This window comes from Pinus tabuliformis, chromosome Q (assembly GCF_031772625.1).
Source record: "Pinus tabuliformis cultivar Carrire ecotype Pingquan chromosome Q, CPIR1, whole genome shotgun sequence".
Taxonomy (NCBI): Eukaryota; Viridiplantae; Streptophyta; class Pinopsida; order Pinales; family Pinaceae; genus Pinus; species Pinus tabuliformis.
The window spans coordinates 593302218-593324547 of record NC_142296.1 but is presented as its reverse complement, the minus strand read 5'-3'; the positions used below and the strand labels follow the sequence as shown (position 1 = coordinate 593324547).

Here is a 22330-nt window from a genome sequence, read left to right as displayed (position 1 = left end):
TCCACCATCCAGGCTGCGAGGAGTTTTGTATTCATTATCTAGTAGACTAATCATAAACAGATGGCTGCGCCCATACTGTGTCTACAAAAGTCTATGATTATGATGTACTACAAGATCATTCCTGTATCAGAGTAGTTAGTCTGTTAGTTAAAGTTTTCATTTGAGTATGGGAATGCCTACCTCAGCGATGATATAATCTTATACATGTATTTTGTGTTGAAAATTGCAGGTTCTGACCAGGCTCTCCATGAGATAATCCTTGAAATGATAAAGCGCTTCACCCTTCCTAGATAATACAAAACCCTAATCTACTACAGGCTTCGCACTTTAGGGGGCAATCTGTTACACTAAAAAATGTCACCATGGCTATTTACAGTTAGTATGGCTCTATCAACAGTCATGGTATCCTCCTGGGCAAGTCTTATTCCTCTGCTCTCCATGTCAAACTCCAAAAAGAGAGAAAGTCTTAGTAAATGTGTTTATCTCTGGGTACGCAGATTCTCTCGGCCTTACCTGCGTATACACACCTAATATTCACAAAAATTGCGTACTTGTACGATCTGTATGTAAAGGGGCAGGTGCGTACCCCTGTAAAGGTCAAAAGGCGCAAGTTTCACTCCAAAAACGTTACTTGTGGTCATTTCTAGAGGCTTCTAGAAGTATGTTTGACGTGTATGAAGCGCCTCCAGATGGTTCATGTATCCCTACCAAAGAGGAACTTATCCCATCAATAAGGGAGCTATCCCATCCAAAGAGGGGATTATCCCATTGATGGTGGACCTGATTAACTTCCTCTTGAGCACTATAAATACAGGCATTGGGCCAGAAGGAGAAGAGGTTGAAAGCTAAACATTTCTAAGGGCAGATGCTGCTAGAATTAGGACTCCCATTTAGAAGCTTGTGAGGAGAGATTATGATGGCCCAGCCCTGGTGACGTGGTCTCAGCCACGTGACTCACTTCAGTCCCACGTGGTCACACTTGGCGCGGGTAAATATCTGTCCTAATACCGAGGCGCATTTACGTTCTCATCTTCCGGTTAACAGGTTTGATCACCGGTCCTCTCCGTGGCTTTCCGCCTTTGTAAAACCCTTAAGGTTTAGTCTCGGCTCATTTGCACTCGTTCTCCCTTCTGTTCCAGCTCCGCGTGGTTATAGCACTGCCCTCTGTGCGCTAACACAACCTATCTCTCACTCTGTCACTGATGGTGGCCTCTCGGCTCAGCTACACTCCGTCTCCTTCTGTTACCTGCTCTGTGTTGTTATGGCGCTGCTCTCGCGCGCTATCCCACCATATCCCTTACTCTGTCACTGGTTGTGGCTCCGTTCGAAATGCAAATCCTTTGCTGTAGCTGCTGTCTTCGTCGACCTGGTTTGGAAGTCTGTGGTAAGGGTTTGTATTTTTATGGCTTTGGCGAAACAATCCTTTGGTTTCCGGTTTCTGAGCTCTGGTCCTGTGCAGGTATTCGCAGCCACAAAGCTATCTTCCCTCCGAACGCACCCAGGCTTCAAGGTAACCTCTGGTTCTATGTTTTATCGTCCTCTGCCACCTGTTATCGATGCTTACAGGGTTCTTGTGCCTTTCAGCTTATGGTTTCGTTTTGTGGCTCGGCAGCCTTCGTCGACCCTTGGGTAAGTTCACGGTTCTCTTACTCTTGCATCTTACAATATTTACTCGGCTTCTTCTGACATTTATTCTGGTTATAGAAATGTCTTAACTCATTCAGTGGTCCTGTGCAGGTGGGTTGGGAGCTCTGCTCGCGAGGGTTTCAAATGTGCAGTCCTCGGCTTCCTCCAATCTCTGGTACCCTTGTGACCGGGTAGGGTCTACTCTTATTCCAGCGTTTCTTAGATTATGCAGTATGTACTTGCTGTAGGGTTCTGTTGGTTAGGTTTTGTAGAATGGTCGTGCCCTTTGCTGGCGTTCACATCTTCAGGGTTTCGTTCCTCTGTGTCATTGTATGACCTCCATGCGTCTATACCTTAGACTTATCCTGTTACGGCGGTGCCGCTTTTGTTATGTGACTCTGTTGTTATTTATTGGGCTGTGGTTTACGAAGACTTATGAAATACTTTATAAATGAAAGCAACGGTTCTGGAATTGTTACCTTTGTTAATAGTCGCTGTGTTGATTTGTAAATGACCGTGTGACTCTTTGTGTTGGCTTATGGGCTCTGTTCGGTTTGGCCGTAACTTGACTTGGTACGAAGTCTGTCTTTACTTTATCCTCGCAACGTTGTATGCATATGCTGCTTGGCCGCTTTACGCTTCTTGCTGTGTGATAGACCTGGCAATGTACTTATGGTTTCGGCCTGAGGCCTGTAATTGCTTCAATATTTCTAGTTACAGCATATGAATATCGTTCTATCTTAATTTGTTTCAAAATAACAAATGTTTGTAACTCTCAGTTGTATAACACAGAAAAGTAATGAACAGTAATTTATATTCAGGAAAAGAAATCAATGCTTCAATTACAGAGGGTGTCTTTCTATATTGCTTGAATACTGTCTTGCTATATTTTCCTTACTTCTTCTGAGGTGAACCAAAAAAAAGATCCCTCTTACATCGTGTTTTTTTCATTTTGAGCTACACTGAATCTAACTGTTTAGAAACTGAATTCTTTAACTGTTACCTGTTTCTTTAAACAATAAATTAACTAAAACAGTTGTTGGTTACCTAGCTAACTACCAGTAACTTAACTTGTGCTGTAATTAAATAAAAGAAAAGAAATGAATAATGATTAACTAAAAACAACAACCAATTTTTCCTTTTGGTGACCTGTCCAATCGCCCTTGAAGTCGTGTCCTGTTTCTGCACGAACCAGTCATTGAGTCTCTGTCTCCTCGGAGCTGGATGCTCCTGCATCAGGCTCCCGGGGTGGCAAAAAGTCATGGCTCCGTTCCATGAGCTCGTCAACAGAGTAGCCCGCTTTAGTTATCTGCGCTGCGTCGAGCCAAGAACTGTCCTCTATTGGACGGTTCCGCCACTTGACCAAATATCGCAGATACTCCTTCCTGCGTGTGCGTCTAGCTACCTGTGTGTCCAGTATTCCTTCGATCTCAAGGGGTGGTGCCTTTGGTAGTTGTCTCGTCCAAGAACCTTCCTCATAGCTGTCTTTCTGTGGTGTTGTAGTTGCTGTATCATCTTCTGAATTGGCTACATAGGGAAACAGATCTGCTACGTTGAAAATGGGAGAAATTCCAATTTCGGGTGGCAACTGTATTTCGTAAGCGTTCGCAGAAAATTTGCGGATGATTTTGCAAGGGCCGATCTTTTTAAATTTTAGCTTGTTATACTCCCACTTCGGAAACCTCTCCTTACGTAGATACGCAAGGACTTCATCCCCAACGTTAAACTGAACTTCCCGACGCTTTGTGTCAGCTCGCTGCTTGTATTTCAGACTGCTGTCCTGTAACTTCAGCTTGACCTGTTCGTGTAAATTGTTCATTGCTTGAGCGAACTCTTCCCCATCAGAACTCCGCTTCTCAAGTTTCCCCAAATCCCGTAACTCATGCACTCCTCGCGGATGCATACCGTACAAAATCTGGAACGGACTGTAACCGGTGCTGCGGTTAGGTGAATCGTTGTACGCGAACTCGGCTTGAGCAAGTACACGGTCCCACGTCCGGGAATTTCCTCCTGTCAAACTGCGAAGTAAGTTCCCTAGGCTTCTGTTTACGACTTCCGTCTGACCATCAGTCTGCGGATGATAAGCAGAGCTGAACTGCAGTTGTGTATTTAACTTTTTCCACAGAGTTCTCCAAAAGTGACCAGTAAACTTTACATCCCGATCAGAGATGATGGATTTCGGGAGTCCATGTAACCGAACGACTTCAGTAAAGAATAGGTGTGCAATGTAGGTAGCGTCGCTGGTTTTCCTGCACGGTACAAAATGTGCCATTTTTGAGAATCGGTCAACTACAACCATGACTGAATCGAAGCCCCGCTGTGTCTTTGGTAGACCCAAAACGAAGTCCATGCTCACTGAATCCCATGGTCGACTCGGAATCGGTAATGGTGAGTATAGACCAGTGTTTTGACTATGACCCTTTGCTAGTTGACAAACTCTGCATCTGCTCACGTACCTCTGCACATCTCGCTGCAATTTCGGCCAAAAATAAAAGTGCTGTACTTGAGCAACCGTCTTGTCGATACCAAAGTGTCCAGCCAGTCCTCCACTGTGCTTCTCCTGTATTATGTTTTCCCTCATGGAACAGTTGGGTATACATAGTTGTCCTCCTTTAAACAGCAGCCCTTCCTGCAAATTATAATCTAGCCACATGCTATCATTCCTTATCAAAGGGTTTTGACAGGCTTCGTATGCCTCCCTAAATTCGGTATCAGTTGGATACAGCTCCTTCAAATGTTCAAAACCCAGAACTTGCATTGTACTTTCCTGCAGAAGCAAGGTTCTTCTGCTCAGTGCATCTGCCACCTTATTCGCTTGGCCACTAATGTGCTTTAATACGAATGTAAAATTTTGCAGATACTCCACCCAAGCTGCATGTTTGTGGTTTAGTTTATGCTGTTGCATAATATACTGCAAGGCAGAATTATCTGTAAACAAAACAAACTCATCTCCCAATAGATAATGCCGCCAATGCTTCAACACTTGTATGATTGCATAAAATTCTTTGTCGTAGGTTGAGTACTTCTGCCTGCTCTCATTTAGCTTTTCACTGAAGAAAGCGACCGGTCTGTCCTCTTGACTGAGGACTGCTCCAATGGCTGTCCCACTGGCATCACAACGAACTTGAAAAAGTTTGTTGAAATCTGGCAGTCTCAGTATTGGTCTTTCAGTAATCTTCTTCTTCAAAGTTTGAAAACTGCTTTCTGCCGCTTCAGTCTAGTGAAAAGGCTGATTTGCCTTCTTGATCGTGTCCAACATAGGTGCGCAAATCTCGCTGAAATTTCTGATAAATTTCCTATAAAAACTGGCTAGTCCATGGAAACTCCGGACTTCAAATAAACTCCTTGGTGACGGCCAGCTAACTATGGCTGCCACCTTTTCCGGATCCATTTTTAGCTCATTCTCTGCAATAACAAACCCCAAATACACTAGTTCTCGCTGGAAAAAGGTACACTTTTTCAAATTTATCAGCAACTTGTTTTGCTGCAGCTTCCTCAACACACTCTGTAAATGCCTGAAATGATCCTCTTTAGTCCTGCTAAAAATCAAAATATCATCCAAGTAAACTATCACAAATTTCCCATTAAACTCTTTCAATACCTCATTCATCAACCGCATGAAAGTACTGGGAGCGTTACTCAATCCGAATGGCATCACCAGCCACTCATATAAGCCTTCATTTGTCTTGAAAGCTGTCTTCCACTCATCGCCTTCTCGTATTCGAATCTGATGATACCCACTCTTCAGATCAATTTTTGAGAAATAGGCTGCCCCACTCAAACAATCCATCATATCGTCCATCCTTGGTAAGGGGAACCTGTACCTGACAGTAATTTTGTTTATGGCTCTGGAGTCTGTGCACATTCGCCATTCTCCTCCCTTCTTTGGAGCCAAAACAGTCGGTACTGCACAAGGGCTCATACTCTCTCGAATCAACCCTTTGTCAAGTAACTCCTGAACTTGCTTTCTAATTTCCTCATGATCCTTGGGGCTCATACGGTAAGCAGCCTTATTCGGCAAGCTTGCACCTGGTATAAAGTCGATACAATGACTAATACCCCTCCTTGGTGGTAACTCATTTGGAAGATCATCCACCACTATGTCCCCAAATTCTTGCAGTAACTGCTGAACTTCCTCTGGCAAATCTGACAGCTGTGTGTGTAACACTACTGCCTTTGGTCTCCTTATGACAGCAAAGTTGATTTCGCTGTCCTCAATCTGTTTCACGAACTCCTTTCCTCCCAACAGCAATGCCTTCACTCCACTGGTTTCTGCTGTATTTTCCTCTTTGATGGGTACAAGCGTGTGCTTGATCCCATCTTTAACAAACTTGTAGCAATTCTTTTTCCCGTCATGAACTGCACCTCTATCGAACTGCCAAGGTCGTCCCAACAGTAGGTGACAGACATCCATTGGCATGACATCACAAAGGATCTTATCCTTGTACTTGCCAATTTGGAATTCTACTTCACATTGCTCGTCAACTAACAGCTGATGTCCCTTCTGCAGCCATGACACTTTGTAGGGTGTAGGATGCTTTAATTTCTTCAGTCCCAACTTTTCTACCATCTCCACCGCCACAAGATTGTCCGTACTCCCACTATCTATAATCAATTTGCAGCACTTGCCCCGCGACTTGCAGACAGTGCGGAACAAGGCTTTACGCTGATCCGGTTCTGCAACCTCCTTTGCTGGTTTCAACAGCACTTTGTTCAACACCAAAGCTTCACCTGTCTCTGGTGCATTTTCTGCTTCCTGAGGTGTTGCCTCAGCATCCTCAGTCTGAACAACATAAGTCCCTCTTCCGCCTGCTGGTTCAGCTTCAGGACATTCATAAGACTTGTGCCCCCATTTGTGGCAGCGATAGCACTGGACAGCTCCTCTGCCCCGACCATTTCCTCGCCCTCGCTGGGGTGGTCGTCCTCCTCTCGTGCTATTGTCTTTTTCTGTTGCTCCAGCAGATTTAGAACTGCTGCTTTCTTCACTTGGGCCTGCACCTCGGCCTCTTCCAAATACTTTACCCTTTCCCCTGCCAGTTCCACCTCCTCTCCTGGCATTCTGCTTTCGGTTAATCTTTTCTTCCGCCTTCAGTGCAAACTGATAGGCTTCCTCCATTGTCCGGGGTGAAAGGATACCAATCTCGTCTAAGATTTCCCCCCTTAAGCCATTCACAAATCTGGCTGTTTTCTCAGGGGTGTCCTCCACATAACCTGCTCGCAAATTTAACTTGTAGAACTCTTCTGTAAATTCTTTCACAGTCATTCCCCTCTGCTTCAAGTTCTGTACCTACCTGTACAGCATAATCTGATAATCCTGTGGTAAGAATTTCTCTTTCAGTTTGGCCTCCATTCTAGACCATTTCTTTATAGGCTGTTTGTTAAGCCTCCTCCGTTCCGCCTGAACACTGTCCCACCACAAGGACGCATGTCCTTTCAGCTTCGTGGCAACGAATTTTACCTGCTTATCTTCGCTGGTTTCTTCAAATTCAAAATACTTGTTAACTTCACTTAACCAATCCAGCAGCACGTCTGCGGACAGGCTTCCGTCATAAGTCGACAGCTCATGTTTGGGCTTATGACTTGACAGCAAGACCGACTTCAACAATCTAAATTCTGGTGTCACCCCCTCTAATTCCTCCTCTGGTTCAACTTCTTCTTCATCACTGTCATCTGCTGGGTTTCTTCTTCCCCCAGCTTCCACTACTGCCAATCTTTCACGCAAAACTCGAATCTCCTCTCGAAGTCCATCATCTACTACCCTCCGGACTACTCTTCCCCTTCCTCTTCCTCTTCCTCTTCCTCTTCCTCTTCCTCTTCCTTCACCTTCACCTTCTCCCTGTTCCATTGGTTCTAACTCAAGAACCTGGCTCTGATACCACTTATGATGGCCCAGCCCTGGTGACGTGGTCTCAGCCACGTGACTCACTTTAGTCCCACGTGGTCACACTTGGCGCGGGTAAATATCTGTCCTAATACCGAGGCGCATTTACGTTCTCATCTTCCGGTTAACAGGTTTGATCACCGGTCCTCTCCGTGGCTTTCCGCCTTTGTAAAACCCTTAAGGTTTAGTCTCGGCTCATTTGCACTCGTTCTCCCTTCTGTTCCAGCTCCGCTTGGTTATAGCGCTGCCCTCTGTGCGCTAACACAACTTATCTCTCACTCTGTCACTGATGGTGGCCTCTCGGCTCAACTACACTCCGTCTCCTTCTGTTACCTGCTCTGTGTTGTTATGGCGCTGCTCTCGCGCACTATCCCACCATATCCCTTACTCTGTCACTGGTTGTGGCTCTGTTCGAAATGCAAATCCTTTGCTGTAGCTGCTGTCTTCGTCGACCTGGTTTGGAAGTCTGTGGTAAGGGTTTGTATTTTTATGGCTTTGGCGAAACAATCCTTTGGTTTCCGGTTTCTGAGCTCTGGTCCTGTGCAGGTATTCGCAGCCACAAAGCTATCTTCCCTCCGAACGCACCCAGGCTTCAAGGTAACCTCTGGTTCTATGTTTTATCGTCCTCTGCCACCTGTTATCGATGCTTACAGGGTTCTTGTGCCTTTCAGCTTATGGTTTCGTTTTGTGGCTCGGCAGCCTTCGTCGACCCTTGGGTAAGTTCACGGTTCTCTTACTCTTGCATCTTACAATATTTACTCGGCTTCTTCTGACATTTATTCTGGTTATAGAAATGTCTTAACTCATTCAGTGGTCCTGTGCAGGTGGGTTGGGAGCTCTGCTCGCGAGGGTTTCAAATGTGCAGTCCTCGGCTTCCTCCAATCTCTGGTACCCTTGTGACCGGGTAGGGTCTACTCTTATTCCAGCGTTTCTTAGATTATGCAGTATGTACTTGCTGTAGGGTTCTGTTGGTTAGGTTTTGTAGAATGGTCGTGCCCTTTGCTGGCGTTCACATCTTCAGGGTTTCGTTCCTCTGTGTCATTGTATGACCTCCATGCGTCTATACCTTAGACTTATGCTGTTACGGCGGTGCCGCTTTTGTTATGTGACTCTGTTGTTATTTATTGGGCTGTGGTTTACGAAGACTTATGAAATACTGTATAAATGAAAGCAACGGTTCTGGAATTGTTACCTTTGTTAATAGTCGCTGTGTTGATTTGTAAATGACCGTGTGACTCTTTGTGTTGGCTTATGGGCTCTGTTCGGTTTGGCCGTAACTTGACTTGGTACGAAGTCTGTCTTTACTTTATCCTCGCAACGTTGTATGCATATGCTGCTTGACCGCTTTCGCTTCTTGCTGTGTGATAGACCTGGCAATGTACTTATGGTTTCGGCCTGAGGCCTGTAATTGCTTCAATATTTCTAGTTACAGCATATGAATATCGTTCTATCTTAATTTGTTTCAAAATAACAAATGTTTGTAACTCTCAGTTGTATAACACAGAAAAGTAATGAACAGTAATTTATATTTAGGAAAAGAAATCAATGCTTCAATTACAGAGGGTGTCTTTCTATATTGCTTGAATACTGTCTTGCTATATTTTCCTTACTTCTTCTGAGGTGAACCAAAAAAAAGATCCCTCTTACATCGTGTTTTTTTCATTTTGAGCTACACTGAATCTAACTGTTTAGAAACTGAATTCTTTAACTGTTACCTGTTTCTTTAAACAATAAATTAACTAAAACAGTTGTTGGTTACCTAGCTAACTACCAGTAACTTAACTTGTGTTGTAATTAAATAAAAGAAAAGAAATGAATAATGATTAACTAAAAACAACAACCAATTTTTCCTTTTGGTGACCTGTCCAATCACCCTTGAAGTCGTGTCCTGTTTCTGCACGAACCAGTCATTGAGTCTCTGTCTCCTCGGAGCTGGATGCTCCTGCATCAGGCTCCCGGGGTGGCAAAAAGTCATGGCTCCGTTCCATGAGCTCGTCAACAGAGTAGCCCGCTTTAGTTATCTGCGCTGCGTCGAGCCAAGAACTGTCCTCTATTGGACGGTTCCGCCACTTGACCAAATATCACAGATACTCCTTCCTGCGTGTGCGTCTAGCTACCTGTGTGTCCAGTATTCCTTCGATCTCAATGGGTGGTGCCTTTGGTAGTTGTCTCGTCCAAGAACCTTCCTCATAGCTGTCTTTCTGTGGTGTTGTAGTTGCTGTATCATCTTCTGAATTGGCTACATAGGGAAACAGATCTGCTACGTTGAAAATGGGAGAAATTCCAATTTCGGGTGGCAACTGTATTTCGTAAGCGTTCGCAGAAAATTTGCGGATGATTTTGCAAGGGCCGATCTTTTTAAATTTTAGCTTGTTATACTCCCGCTTCGGAAACCTCTCCTTACGTAGATACGCAAGGACTTCATCCCCAACGTTAAACTGAACTTCCCGACGCTTTGTGTCAGCTCGCTGCTTGTATTTCAGACTGCTGTCCTGTAACTTCAGCTTGACCTGTTCGTGTAAATTGCTCATTGCTTGAGCGAACTCTTCCCCATCAGCACTCCGCTTCTCAAGTTTCCCCAAATCCCGTAACTCATGCACTCCTCGCGGATGCATACCGTACAAAATCTGGAACGGACTGTAACCGGTGCTGCGGTTAGGTGAATCGTTGTACGCGAACTCGGCTTGAGCAAGTACACGGTCCCACGTCCGGGAATTTCCTCCTGTCAAACTGCGAAGTAAGTTCCCTAGGCTTCTGTTTACGACTTCCGTCTGACCATCAGTCTGCGGATGATAAGCAGAGCTGAACTGCAGTTGTGTATTTAACTTTTTCCACAGAGTTCTCCAAAAATGACCAGTAAACTTTACATCCCGATCAGAGATGATGGATTTCGGGAGTCCATGTAACCGAACGACTTCAGTAAAGAATAGGTGTGCAATGTAGGTAGCGTCGCTGGTTTTCCTGCACGGTACAAAATGTGCCATTTTTGAGAATCGGTCAACTACAACCATGACTGAATCGAAGCCCCGCTGTGTCTTTGGTAGACCCAAAACGAAGTCCATGCTCACTGAATCCCATGGTCGACTCGGAATCGGTAATGGTGAGTATAGACCAGTGTTTTGACTATGACCCTTTGCTAGTTGACAAACTCTGCATCTGCTCACGTACCTCTGCACATCTCGCTGCAATTTCGGCCAAAAATAAAAGTGCTGTACTTGAGCAACCGTCTTGTCGATACCAAAGTGTCCAGCCAGTCCTCCACTGTGCTTCTCCTGTATTATGTTTTCCCTCATGGAACAGTTGGGTATACATAGTTGTCCTCCTTTAAACAGCAGCCCTTCCTGCAAATTATAATCTAGCCACATGCTATCATTCCTTATCAAAGGGTTTTGACAGGCTTCGTATGCCTCCCTAAATTCGGTATCAGTTGGATACAGCTCCTTCAAATGTTCAAAACCCAGAACTTGCATTGTACTTTCCTGCAGAAGCAAGGTTCTTCTGCTCAGTGCATCTGCCACCTTATTCGCTTGGCCACTAATGTGCTTTAATACGAATGTAAAATTTTGCAGATACTCCACCCAAGCTGCATGTTTGTGGTTTAGTTTATGCTGTTGCATAATATACTGCAAGGCAGAATTATCTGTAAACAAAACAAACTCATCTCCCAATAGATAATGCCGCCAATGCTTCAACGCTTGTATGATTGCATAAAATTCTTTGTCGTAGGTTGAGTACTTCTGCCTGCTCTCATTTAGCTTTTCACTGAAGAAAGCGACCGGTCTGTCCTCTTGACTGAGGACTGCTCCAATGGCTGTCCCACTGGCATCATAACGAACTTGAAAAAGTTTGTTGAAATCTGGCAGTCTCAGTATTGGTCTTTCAGTAATCTTCTTCTTCAAAGTTTGAAAACTGCTTTCTGCCGCTTCAGTCCAGTGAAAAGGCTGATTTGCCTTCTTGATCGTGTCCAACATAGGTGCGCAAATCTCGCTGAAATTTCTGATAAATTTCCTATAAAAACTGGCTAGTCCATGGAAACTCCGGACTTCAAATAAACTCCTTGGTGACGGCCAGCTAACTATGGCTGCCACCTTTTCCGGATCCATTTTTAGCTCATTCTCTGCAATAACAAACCCCAAATACACTAGTTCTCGCTGGAAAAAGGTACACTTTTTCAAATTTATCAGCAACTTGTTTTGCTGCAGCTTCCTCAACACACTCTGTAAATGCCTGAAATGATCCTCTTTAGTCCTGCTAAAAATCAAAATATCATCCAGGTAAACTATCACAAATTTCCCATTAAACTCTTTCAATACCTCATTCATCAACCGCATGAAAGTACTGGGAGCGTTACTCAATCCGAATGGCATCACCAGCCACTCATATAAGCCTTCATTTGTCTTGAAAGCTGTCTTCCACTCATCGCCTTCTCGTATTCGAATCTGATGATACCCACTCTTCAGATCAATTTTTGAGAAATAGGCTGCCCCACTCAAACAATCCATCATATCGTCCATCCTTGGTAAGGGGAACCTGTACCTGACAGTAATTTTGTTTATGGCTCTGGAGTCTGTGCACATTCGCCATTCTCCTCCCTTCTTTGGAGCCAAAACAGTCGGTACTGCACAAGGGCTCATACTCTCTCGAATCAACCCTTTGTCAAGTAACTCCTGAACTTGCTTTCTAATTTCCTCATGATCCTTGGGGCTCATACGGTAAGCAGCCTTATTCGGCAAGCTTGCACCTGGTATAAAGTCGATACAATGACTAATACCCCTCCTTGGTGGTAACTCATTTGGAAGATCATCCACCACTATGTCCCCAAATTCTTGCAGTAACTGCTGAACTTCCTCTGGCAAATCTGACAGCTGTGTGTGTAACACTACTGCCTTTGGTCTCCTTATGACAGCAAAGTTGATTTCGCTGTCCTCAATCTGTTTCACGAACTCCTTTCCTCCCAACAGCAATGCCTTCACTCCACTGGTTTCTGCTATATTTTCCTCTTTGATGGGTACAAGCGTGTGCTTGATCCCATCTTTAACAAACTTGTAGCAATTCTTTTTCCCGTCATGAACTGCACCTCTATCGAACTGCCAAGGTCGTCCCAACAGTAGGTGACAGACATCCATTGGCATGACATCACAAAGGATCTTATCCTTGTACTTGCCAATTTGGAATTCTACTTCACATTGCTCGTCAACTAACAGCTGATGTCCCTTCTGCAGCCATGACACTTTGTAGGGTGTAGGATGCTTTAATTTCTTCAGTCCCAACTTTTCTACCATCTCCACCGCCACAAGATTGTCCGTACTCCCACTATCTATAATCAATTTGCAGCACTTGCCCCGCGACTTGCAAACAGTGCGGAACAAGGCTTTACGCTGATCCGGTTCTGCAACCTCCTTTGCTGGTTTCAACAGCACTTTGTTCAACACCAAAGCTTCACCTGTCTCTGGTGCATTTTCTGCTTCTTGAGGTGTTGCCTCAACATCCTCAGTCTGAACAACATAAGTCCCTCTTCCGCCTGCTGGTTCAGCTTCAGGACATTCATAAGACTTGTGCCCCCATTTGTGGCAGCGATAGCACTGGACAGCTCCTCTGCCCCGACCATTTCCTCGCCCTCGCTGGGGTGGTCGTCCTCCTCTCGTGCTATTGTCTTTTTCTGTTGCTCCAGCAGATTTAGAACTGCTGCTTTCTTCACTTGGGCCTGCACCTCGGCCTCTTCCAAATACTTTACCCTTTCCCCTGCCAGTTCCACCTCCTCTCCTGGCATTCTGCTTTCGGTTAATCTTTTCTTCCGCCTTCAGTGCAAACTGATAGGCTTCCTCCATTGTCCGGGGTGAAAGGATACCAATCTCGTCTAAGATTTCCCCCCTTAAGCCATTCACAAATCTGGCTGTTTTCTCAGGGGTGTCCTCCACATAACCTGCTCGCAAATTTAACTTGTAGAACTCTTCTGTAAATTCTTTCACAGTCATTCCCCTCTGCTTCAAGTTCTGTACCTGCCTGTACAGCATAATCTGATAATCCTGTGGTAAGAATTTCTCTTTCAGTTTGGCCTCCATTCTAGACCATTTCTTTATCGGCTGTTTGTTAAGCCTCCTCCGTTCCACCTGAACACTGTCCCACCACAAGGACGCATGTCCTTTCAGCTTGGTGGCAGCGAATTTTACCTGCTTATCTTCGCTGGTTTCTTCAAATTCAAAATACTTGTTAACTTCACTTAACCAATCCAGCAGCACGTCTGCGGACAGGCTTCCGTCATAATTCGACAGCTCATGTTTGGGCTTATGACTTGACAGCAAGACCGACTTCAACAATCTAAATTCTGGTGTCACCCCCTCTAATTCCTCCTCTGGTTCAACTTCTTCTTCATCACTGTCATCTGCTGGGTTTCTTCTTCCCCCAGCTTCCACTACTGCCAATCTTTCACGCAAAACTCGAATCTCCTCTCGAAGTCCATCATCTACTACCCTCCGGACTACTCTTCCCCTTCCTCTTCCTCTTCCTCTTCCTCTTCCTCTTCCTTCACCTTCACCTTCTCCCTGTTCCATTGGTTCTAACTCAAGAACCTGGCTCTGATACCACTTATGATGGCCCAGCCCTGGTGACGTGGTCTCAGCCACGTGACTCACTTCAGTCCCACGTGGTCACACTTGGCGCGGGTAAATATCTGTCCTAATACCGAGGCGCATTTACGTTCTCATCTTCCGGTTAACAGGTTTGATCACCGGTCCTCTCCGTGGCTTTCCGCCTTTGTAAAACCCTTAAGGTTTAGTCTCAGCTCATTTGCACTCGTTCTCCCTTCTGTTCCAGCTCCGCGTGGTTATAGCGCTGCCCTCTGTGCGCTAACACAACCTATCTCTCACTCTGTCACTGATGGTGGCCTCTCGGCTCAGCTACACTCCGTCTCCTTCTGTTACCTGCTCTGTGTTGTTATGGCGCTGCTCTCGCGCGCTATCCCACCATATCCCTTACTCTGTCACTGGTTGTGGCTCTGTTCGAAATGCAAATCCTTTGCTGTAGCTGCTGTCTTCGTCGACCTGGTTTGGAAGTCTGTGGTAAGGGTTTGTATTTTTATGGCTTTGGCGAAACAATCCTTTGGTTTCCGGTTTCTGAGCTCTGGTCCTGTGCAGGTATTCGCAGCCACAAAGCTATCTTCCCTCCGAACGCAACCAGGCTTCAAGGTAACCTCTGGTTCTATGTTTTATCGTCCTCTGCCACCTGTTATCGATGCTTACAGGGTTCTTGTGCCTTTCAGCTTATGGTTTCGTTTTGTGGCTCGGCAGCCTTCGTCGACCCTTGGGTAAGTTCACGGTTCTCTTACTCTTGCATCTTACAATATTTACTCGGCTTCTTCTGACATTTATTCTGGTTATAGAAATGTCTTAACTCATTCAGTGGTCCTGTGCAGGTGGGTTGGGAGCTCTGCTCGCGAGGGTTTCAAATGTGCAGTCCTCGGCTTCCTCCAATCTCTGGTACCCTTGTGACCGGGTAGGGTCTACTCTTATTCCAGCGTTTCTTAGATTATGCAGTATGTACTTGCTGTAGGGTTCTGTTGGTTAGGTTTTGTAGAATGGTCGTGCCCTTTGCTGGCGTTCACATCTTCAGGGTTTCGTTCCTCTGTGTCATTGTATGACCTCCATGCGTCTATATCTTAGACTTTGCTGTTACGGCGGTGCCGCTTTTGTTATGTGACTCTGTTGTTATCTAATGGACTGTGGTGTACGAAGACTTATGAAATACTGTATTTAAATGAAAGCAACGGTTCTGGAATTGTTACCTTTGTTAATAGTCGCTGTGTTGATTTGTAAATGACCGTGTGACTCTTTGTGTTGGCTTATGGGCTCTGTTCGGTTTGGCCGTAACTCGACTTGATATGAAGTCTGTCTTTGCTTTATCCTCGCAACGATGTACACATATGCTGCTTGTCCACTTGCTCTTCTTGCTGTATGATAGTTCTGGCAACGTACTTATGGTTTCGGCCTGAGGCCTGTGATGCTTCAATGTTTCTAGTTACAGCATATGAATATCGTTCTATCTTAACTTGTTTTAAAATAACAAATGTTTGTAACTCTCAGTTGTATAACACAGAAAAGTAATGAACAGTACTTTATATTTAGGAAAAGAAAACAATGTTTCAATTACAGAGGGTGTCCTTCTATTTTTGCTTGAATACTGTCTTGCTATATTTTCCTTACTTCTTCTGAGGTGAACCAAAAAAAAGATCCCTCTTACATCGTGTTTTTTTCATTTTGAGCTACACTGAATCTAACTGTTTAGAAACTGAATTCTTTAACTGTTACCTGTTTCTTTAAACAATAAATTAACTAAAACAGTTGTTGGTTACCTAGCTAACTACCAGTAACTTAACTTGTGTTGTAATTAAATAAAAGAAAAGAAATGAATAATGATTAACTAAAAACAACAACCAATTTTTCCTTTTGGTGACCTGTCCAATCACCCTTGAAGTCGTGTCCTGTTTCTGCACGAACCAGTCATTGAGTCTCTGTCTCCTCGGAGCTGGATGCTCCTGCATCAGGCTCCCGGGGTGGCAAAAAGTCATGGCTCCGTTCCATGAGCTCGTCAACAGAGTAGCCCGCTTTAGTTATCTGCGCTGCGTCGAGCCAAGAACTGTCCTCTATTGGACGGTTCCGCCACTTGACCAAATATCACAGATACTCCTTCCTGCGTGTGCGTCTAGCTACCTGTGTGTCCAGTATTCCTTCGATCTCAATGGGTGGTGCCTTTGGTAGTTGTCTCGTCCAAGAACCTTCCTCATAGCTGTCTTTCTGTGGTGTTGTAGTTGCTGTATCATCTTCTGAATTGGCTACATAGGGAAACAGATCTGCTACGTTGAAAATGGGAGAAATTCCAATTTCGGGTGGCAACTGTATTTCGTAAGCGTTCGCAGAAAATTTGCGGATGATTTTGCAAGGGCCGATCTTTTTAAATTTTAGCTTGTTATACTCCCGCTTCGGAAACCTCTCCTTACGTAGATACGCAAGGACTTCATCCCCAACGTTAAACTGAACTTCCCGACGCTTTGTGTCAGCTCGCTGCTTGTATTTCAGACTGCTGTCCTGTAACTTCAGCTTGACCTGTTCGTGTAAATTGCTCATTGCTTGAGCGAACTCTTCCCCATCAGCACTCCGCTTCTCAAGTTTCCCCAAATCCCGTAACTCATGCACTCCTCGCGGATGCATACCGTACAAAATCTGGAACGGACTGTAACCGGTGCTGCGGTTAGGTGAATCGTTGTACGCGAACTCGGCTTGAGCAAGTACACGGTCCCACGTCCGGGAATTTCCTCCTGTCAAACTGCGAAGTAAGTTCCCTAGGCTTCTGTTTACGACTTCCGTCTGACCATCAGTCTGCGGATGATAAGCAGAGCTGAACTGCAGTTGTGTATTTAACTTTTTCCACAGAGTTCTCCAAAAATGACCAGTAAACTTTACATCCCGATCAGAGATGATGGATTTCGGGAGTCCATGTAACCGAACGACTTCAGTAAAGAATAGGTGTGCAATGTAGGTAGCGTCACTGGTTTTCCTGCACGGTACAAAATGTGCCATTTTTGAGAATCGGTCAACTACAACCATGACTGAATCGAAGCCCCGCTGTGTCTTTGGTAGACCCAAAACGAAGTCCATGCTCACTGAATCCCATGGTCGACTCGGAATCGGTAATGGTGAGTATAGACCAGTGTTTTGACTATGACCCTTTGCTAGTTGACAAACTCTGCATCTGCTCACGTACCTCTGCACATCTCGCTGCAATTTCGGCCAAAAATAAAAGTGCTGTACTTGAGCAACCGTCTTGTCGATACCAAAGTGTCCAGCCAGTCCTCCACTGTGCTTCTCCTGTATTATGTTTTCCCTCATGGAACAGTTGGGTATACATAGTTGTCCTCCTTTAAACAGCAGCCCTTCCTGCAAATTATAATCTAGCCACATGCTATCATTCCTTATCAAAGGGTTTTGACAGGCTTCGTATGCCTCCCTAAATTCGGTATCAGTTGGATACAGCTCCTTCAAATGTTCAAAACCCAGAACTTGCATTGTACTTTCCTGCAGAAGCAAGGTTCTTCTGCTCAGTGCATCTGCCACCTTATTCGCTTGGCCACTAATGTGCTTTAATACGAATGTAAAATTTTGCAGATACTCCACCCAAGCTGCATGTTTGTGGTTTAGTTTATGCTGTTGCATAATATACTGCAAGGCAGAATTATCTGTAAACAAAACAAACTCATCTCCCAATAGATAATGTCGCCAATGCTTCAACGCTTGTATGATTGCATAAAATTCTTTGTCGTAGGTTGAGTACTTCTGCCTGCTCTCATTTAGCTTTTCACTGAAGAAAGCGACCGGTCTGTCCTCTTGACTGAGGACTGCTCCAATGGCTGTCCCACTGGCATCATAACGAACTTGAAAAAGTTTGTTGAAATCTGGCAGTCTCAGTATTGGTCTTTCAGTAATCTTCTTCTTCAAAGTTTGAAAACTGCTTTCTGCCGCTTCAGTCCAGTGAAAAGGCTGATTTGCCTTCTTGATCGTGTCCAACATAGGTGCGCAAATCTCGCTGAAATTTCTGATAAATTTCCTATAAAAACTGGCTAGTCCATGGAAACTCCGGACTTCAAATAAACTCCTTGGTGACGGCCAGCTAACTATGGCTGCCACCTTTTCCGGATCCATTTTTAGCTCATTCTCTGCAATAACAAACCCCAAATACACTAGTTCTCGCTGGAAAAAGGTACACTTTTTCAAATTTATCAGCAACTTGTTTTGCTGCAGCTTCCTCAACACACTCTGTAAATGCCTGAAATGATCCTCTTTAGTCCTGCTAAAAATCAAAATATCATCCAGGTAAACTATCACAAATTTCCCATTAAACTCTTTCAATACCTCATTCATCAACCGCATGAAAGTACTGGGAGCGTTACTCAATCCGAATGGCATCACCAGCCACTCATATAAGCCTTCATTTGTCTTGAAAGCTGTCTTCCACTCATCGCCTTCTCGTATTCGAATCTGATGATACCCACTCTTCAGATCAATTTTTGAGAAATAGGCTGCCCCACTCAAACAATCCATCATATCGTCCATCCTTGGTAAGGGGAACCTGTACCTGACAGTAATTTTGTTTATGGCTCTGGAGTCTGTGCACATTCGCCATTCTCCTCCCTTCTTTGGAGCCAAAACAGTCGGTACTGCACAAGGGCTCATACTCTCTCGAATCAACCCTTTGTCAAGTAACTCCTGAACTTGCTTTCTAATTTCCTCATGATCCTTGGGGCTCATACGGTAAGCAGCCTTATTCGGCAAGCTTGCACCTGGTATAAAGTCGATACAATGACTAATACCCCTCCTTGGTGGTAACTCATTTGGAAGATCATCCACCACTATGTCCCCAAATTCTTGCAGTAACTGCTGAACTTCCTCTGGCAAATCTGACAGCTGTGTGTGTAACACTACTGCCTTTGGTCTCCTTATGACAGCAAAGTTGATTTCGCTGTCCTCAATCTGTTTCACGAACTCCTTTCCTCCCAACAGCAATGCCTTCACTCCACTGGTTTCTGCTGTATTTTCCTCTTTGATGGGTACAAGCGTGTGCTTGATCCCATCTTTAACAAACTTGTAGCAATTCTTTTTCCCGTCATGAACTGCACCTCTATCGAACTGCCAAGGTCGTCCCAACAGTAGGTGACAGACATCCATTGGCATGACATCACAAAGGATCTTATCCTTGTACTTGCCAATTTGGAATTCTACTTCACATTGCTCGTCAACTAACAGCTGATGTCCCTTCTGCAGCCATGACACTTTGTAGGGTGTAGGATGCTTTAATTTCTTCAGTCCCAACTTTTCTACCATCTCCACCGCCACAAGATTGTCCGTACTCCCACTATCTATAATCAATTTGCAGCACTTGCCCCGCGACTTGCAAACAGTGCGGAACAAGGCTTTACGCTGATCCGGTTCTGCAACCTCCTTTGCTGGTTTCAACAGCACTTTGTTCAACACCAAAGCTTCACCTGTCTCTGGTGCATTTTCTGCTTCTTGAGGTGTTGCCTCAACATCCTCAGTCTGAACAACATAAGTCCCTCTTCCGCCTGCTGGTTCAGCTTCAGGACATTCATAAGACTTGTGCCCCCATTTGTGGCAGCGATAGCACTGGACAGCTCCTCTGCCCCGACCATTTCCTCGCCCTCGCTGGGGTGGTCGTCCTCCTCTCGTGCTATTGTCTTTTTCTGTTGCTCCAGCAGATTTAGAACTGCTGCTTTCTTCACTTGGGCCTGCACCTCGGCCTCTTCCAAATACTTTACCCTTTCCCCTGCCAGTTCCACCTCCTCTCCTGGCATTCTGCTTTCGGTTAATCTTTTCTTCCGCCTTCAGTGCAAACTGATAGGCTTCCTCCATTGTCCGGGGTGAAAGGATACCAATCTCGTCTAAGATTTCCCCCCTTAAGCCATTCACAAATCTGGCTGTTTTCTCAGGGGTGTCCTCCACATAACCTGCTCGCAAATTTAACTTGTAGAACTCTTCTGTAAATTCTTTCACAGTCATTCCCCTCTGCTTCAAGTTCTGTACCTGCCTGTACAGCATAATCTGATAATCCTGTGGTAAGAATTTCTCTTTCAGTTTGGCCTCCATTCTAGACCATTTCTTTATAGGCTGTTTGTTAAGCCTCCTCCGTTCCGCCTGAACACTGTCCCACCACAAGGACGCATGTCCTTTCAGCTTGGTGGCAGCGAATTTTACCTGCTTATCTTCGCTGGTTTCTTCAAATTCAAAATACTTGTTAACTTCACTTAACCAATCCAGCAGCACGTCTGCGGACAGGCTTCCGTCATAAGTCGACAGCTCATGTTTGGGCTTATGACTTGACAGCAAGACCGACTTCAACAATCTAAATTCTGGTGTCACCCCCTCTAATTCCTCCTCTGGTTCAACTTCTTCTTCATCACTGTCATCTGCTGGGTTTCTTCTTCCCCCAGCTTCCACTACTGCCAATCTTTCACGCAAAACTCGAATCTCCTCTCGAAGTCCATCATCTACTACCCTCCGGACTACTCTTCCCCTTCCTCTTCCTCTTCCTCTTCCTCTTCCTCTTCCTTCACCTTCACCTTCTCCCTGTTCCATTGGTTCTAACTCAAGAAACTAGCTCTGATACCACTTATGATGGCCCAGCCCTGGTGACGTGGTCTCAGCCACGTGACTCACTTCAGTCCCACGTGGTCACACTTGGCGCGGGTAAATATCTGTCCTAATACCGAGGCGCATTTACGTTCTCATCTTCCGGTTAACAGGTTTGATCACCGGTCCTCTCCGTGGCTTTCCGCCTTTGTAAAACCCTTAAGGTTTAGTCTCGGCTCATTTGCACTCGTTCTCCCTTCTGTTCCAGCTCCGCGTGGTTATAGCGCTGCCCTCTGTGCGCTAACACAACCTATCTCTCACTCTGTCACTGATGGTGGCCTCTCGGCTCAGCTACACTCCGTCTCCTTCTGTTACCTGCTCTGTGTTGTTATGGCGCTGCTCTCGCGCGCTATCCCACCATATCCCTTACTCTGTCACTGGTTGTGGCTCTGTTCGAAATGCAAATCCTTTGCTGTAGCTGCTGTCTTCGTCGACCTGGTTTGGAAGTCTGTGGTAAGGGTTTGTATTTTTATGGCTTTGGCGAAACAATCCTTTGGTTTCCGGTTTCTGAGCTCTGGTCCTGTGCAGGTATTCGCAGCCACAAAGCTATCTTCCCTCCGAACGCAACCAGGCTTCAAGGTAACCTCTGGTTCTATGTTTTATCGTCCTCTGCCACCTGTTATCGATGCTTACAGGGTTCTTGTGCCTTTCAGCTTATGGTTTCGTTTTGTGGCTCGGCAGCCTTCGTCGACCCTTGGGTAAGTTCACGGTTCTCTTACTCTTGCATCTTACAATATTTACTCGGCTTCTTCTGACATTTATTCTGGTTATAGAAATGTCTTAACTCATTCAGTGGTCCTGTGCAGGTGGGTTGGGAGCTCTGCTCGCGAGGGTTTCAAATGTGCAGTCCTCGGCTTCCTCCAATCTCTGGTACCCTTGTGACCGGGTAGGGTCTACTCTTATTCCAGCGTTTCTTAGATTATGCAGTATGTACTTGCTGTAGGGTTCTGTTGGTTAGGTTTTGTAGAATGGTCGTGCCCTTTGCTGGCGTTCACATCTTCAGGGTTTCATTCCTCTGTGTCATTGTATGACCTCCATGCGTCTATACCTTAGACTTATGCTGTTACGGCGGTGCCGCTTTTGTTATGTGACTCTGTTGTTATTTATTGGGCTGTGGTTTACGAAGACTTATGAAATACTGTATAAATGAAAGCAACAGTTCTGGAATTGTTACCTTTGTTAATAGTCGCTGTGTTGATTTGTAAATGACCGTGTGACTCTTTGTGTTGGCTTATGGGCTCTGTTCGGTTTGGCCGTAACTTGACTTGGTACGAAGTCTGTCTTTACTTTATCCTCGCAACGTTGTATGCATATGCTGCTTGGCCGCTTTACGCTTCTTGCTGTGTGATAGACCTGGCAATGTTCTTATGGTTTCGGCCTGAGGCCTGTAATTGCTTCAATATTTCTAGTTACAGCATATGAATATCGTTCTATCTTAATTTGTTTCAAAATAACAAATGTTTGTAACTCTCAGTTGTATAACACAGAAAAGTAATGAACAGTAATTTATATTCAGGAAAAGAAATCAATGCTTCAATTACAGAGGGTGTCTTTCTATATTGCTTGAATACTGTCTTGCTATATTTTCCTTACTTCTTCTGAGGTGAACCAAAAAAAAGATCCCTCTTAC

General features: G+C 45.0%; 2 protein-coding genes across 2 annotated transcripts; one reads left to right on the top strand and one right to left on the bottom strand.

Moving 5' to 3' along the window:
- Nucleotides 1-2219: 2219 nt before the first annotated feature.
- LOC149220847 (uncharacterized) lies at nucleotides 2220-6889 on the bottom strand. Its single transcript, XM_089387222.1, has 5 exons — nucleotides 6079-6889; nucleotides 5551-5913; nucleotides 3032-4554; nucleotides 2686-2702; nucleotides 2220-2316 (listed from the first exon to the last, which is right to left on the bottom strand). The coding sequence occupies exons 1-5, from the start codon at nucleotides 6887-6889 to the stop codon at nucleotides 2220-2222; spliced, it is 2811 nt and encodes a 936-aa protein (XP_089243348.1).
- Nucleotides 6890-8098: 1209 nt separating this feature from the next.
- LOC149220846 (uncharacterized) lies at nucleotides 8099-21712 on the top strand. Its single transcript, XM_089382866.1, has 8 exons — nucleotides 8099-8223; nucleotides 8332-8411; nucleotides 14641-14691; nucleotides 14766-14810; nucleotides 14919-14998; nucleotides 21229-21279; nucleotides 21354-21398; nucleotides 21507-21712. Exons 1-8 carry the CDS (start codon nucleotides 8151-8153, stop codon nucleotides 21580-21582), a joined length of 501 nt encoding a protein of 166 aa, XP_089238992.1. The 5' UTR covers nucleotides 8099-8150; the 3' UTR covers nucleotides 21583-21712.
- Nucleotides 21713-22330: the final 618 nt, after the last annotated feature.

What these genes read in the sequence shown, in the direction of transcription:
- LOC149220846 (XM_089382866.1), top strand. Translation starts at nt 8,151, where the DNA reads ATGCTTACAGGGTTCTTGTGCCTTTCAGCTTATGGTTTCGTTTTGTGG. An exon ending in CAGCCTTCGTCGACCCTTGG is followed by an intron (nt 8,224 to 8,331) that starts GTAAGTTCACGG and finishes GGTCCTGTGCAG; the next exon opens with GTGGGTTGGGAGCTCTGCTC. An exon ending in GAACGCAACCAGGCTTCAAG is followed by an intron (nt 14,692 to 14,765) that starts GTAACCTCTGGT and finishes TGTGCCTTTCAG; the next exon opens with CTTATGGTTTCGTTTTGTGG.
- LOC149220847 (XM_089387222.1), bottom strand. Translation starts at nt 6,889, where the DNA reads ATGACTGTGAAAGAATTTACAGAAGAGTTCTACAAGTTAAATTTGCGA. An exon ending in TGAAGTAGAATTCCAAATTG is followed by an intron (nt 5,914 to 6,078) that starts GCAAGTACAAGG and finishes TACCCATCAAAG; the next exon opens with AGGAAAATACAGCAGAAACC. An exon ending in CAAAGGGTTGATTCGAGAGA is followed by an intron (nt 4,555 to 5,550) that starts GTATGAGCCCTT and finishes TTTTGTTTACAG; the next exon opens with ATAATTCTGCCTTGCAGTAT.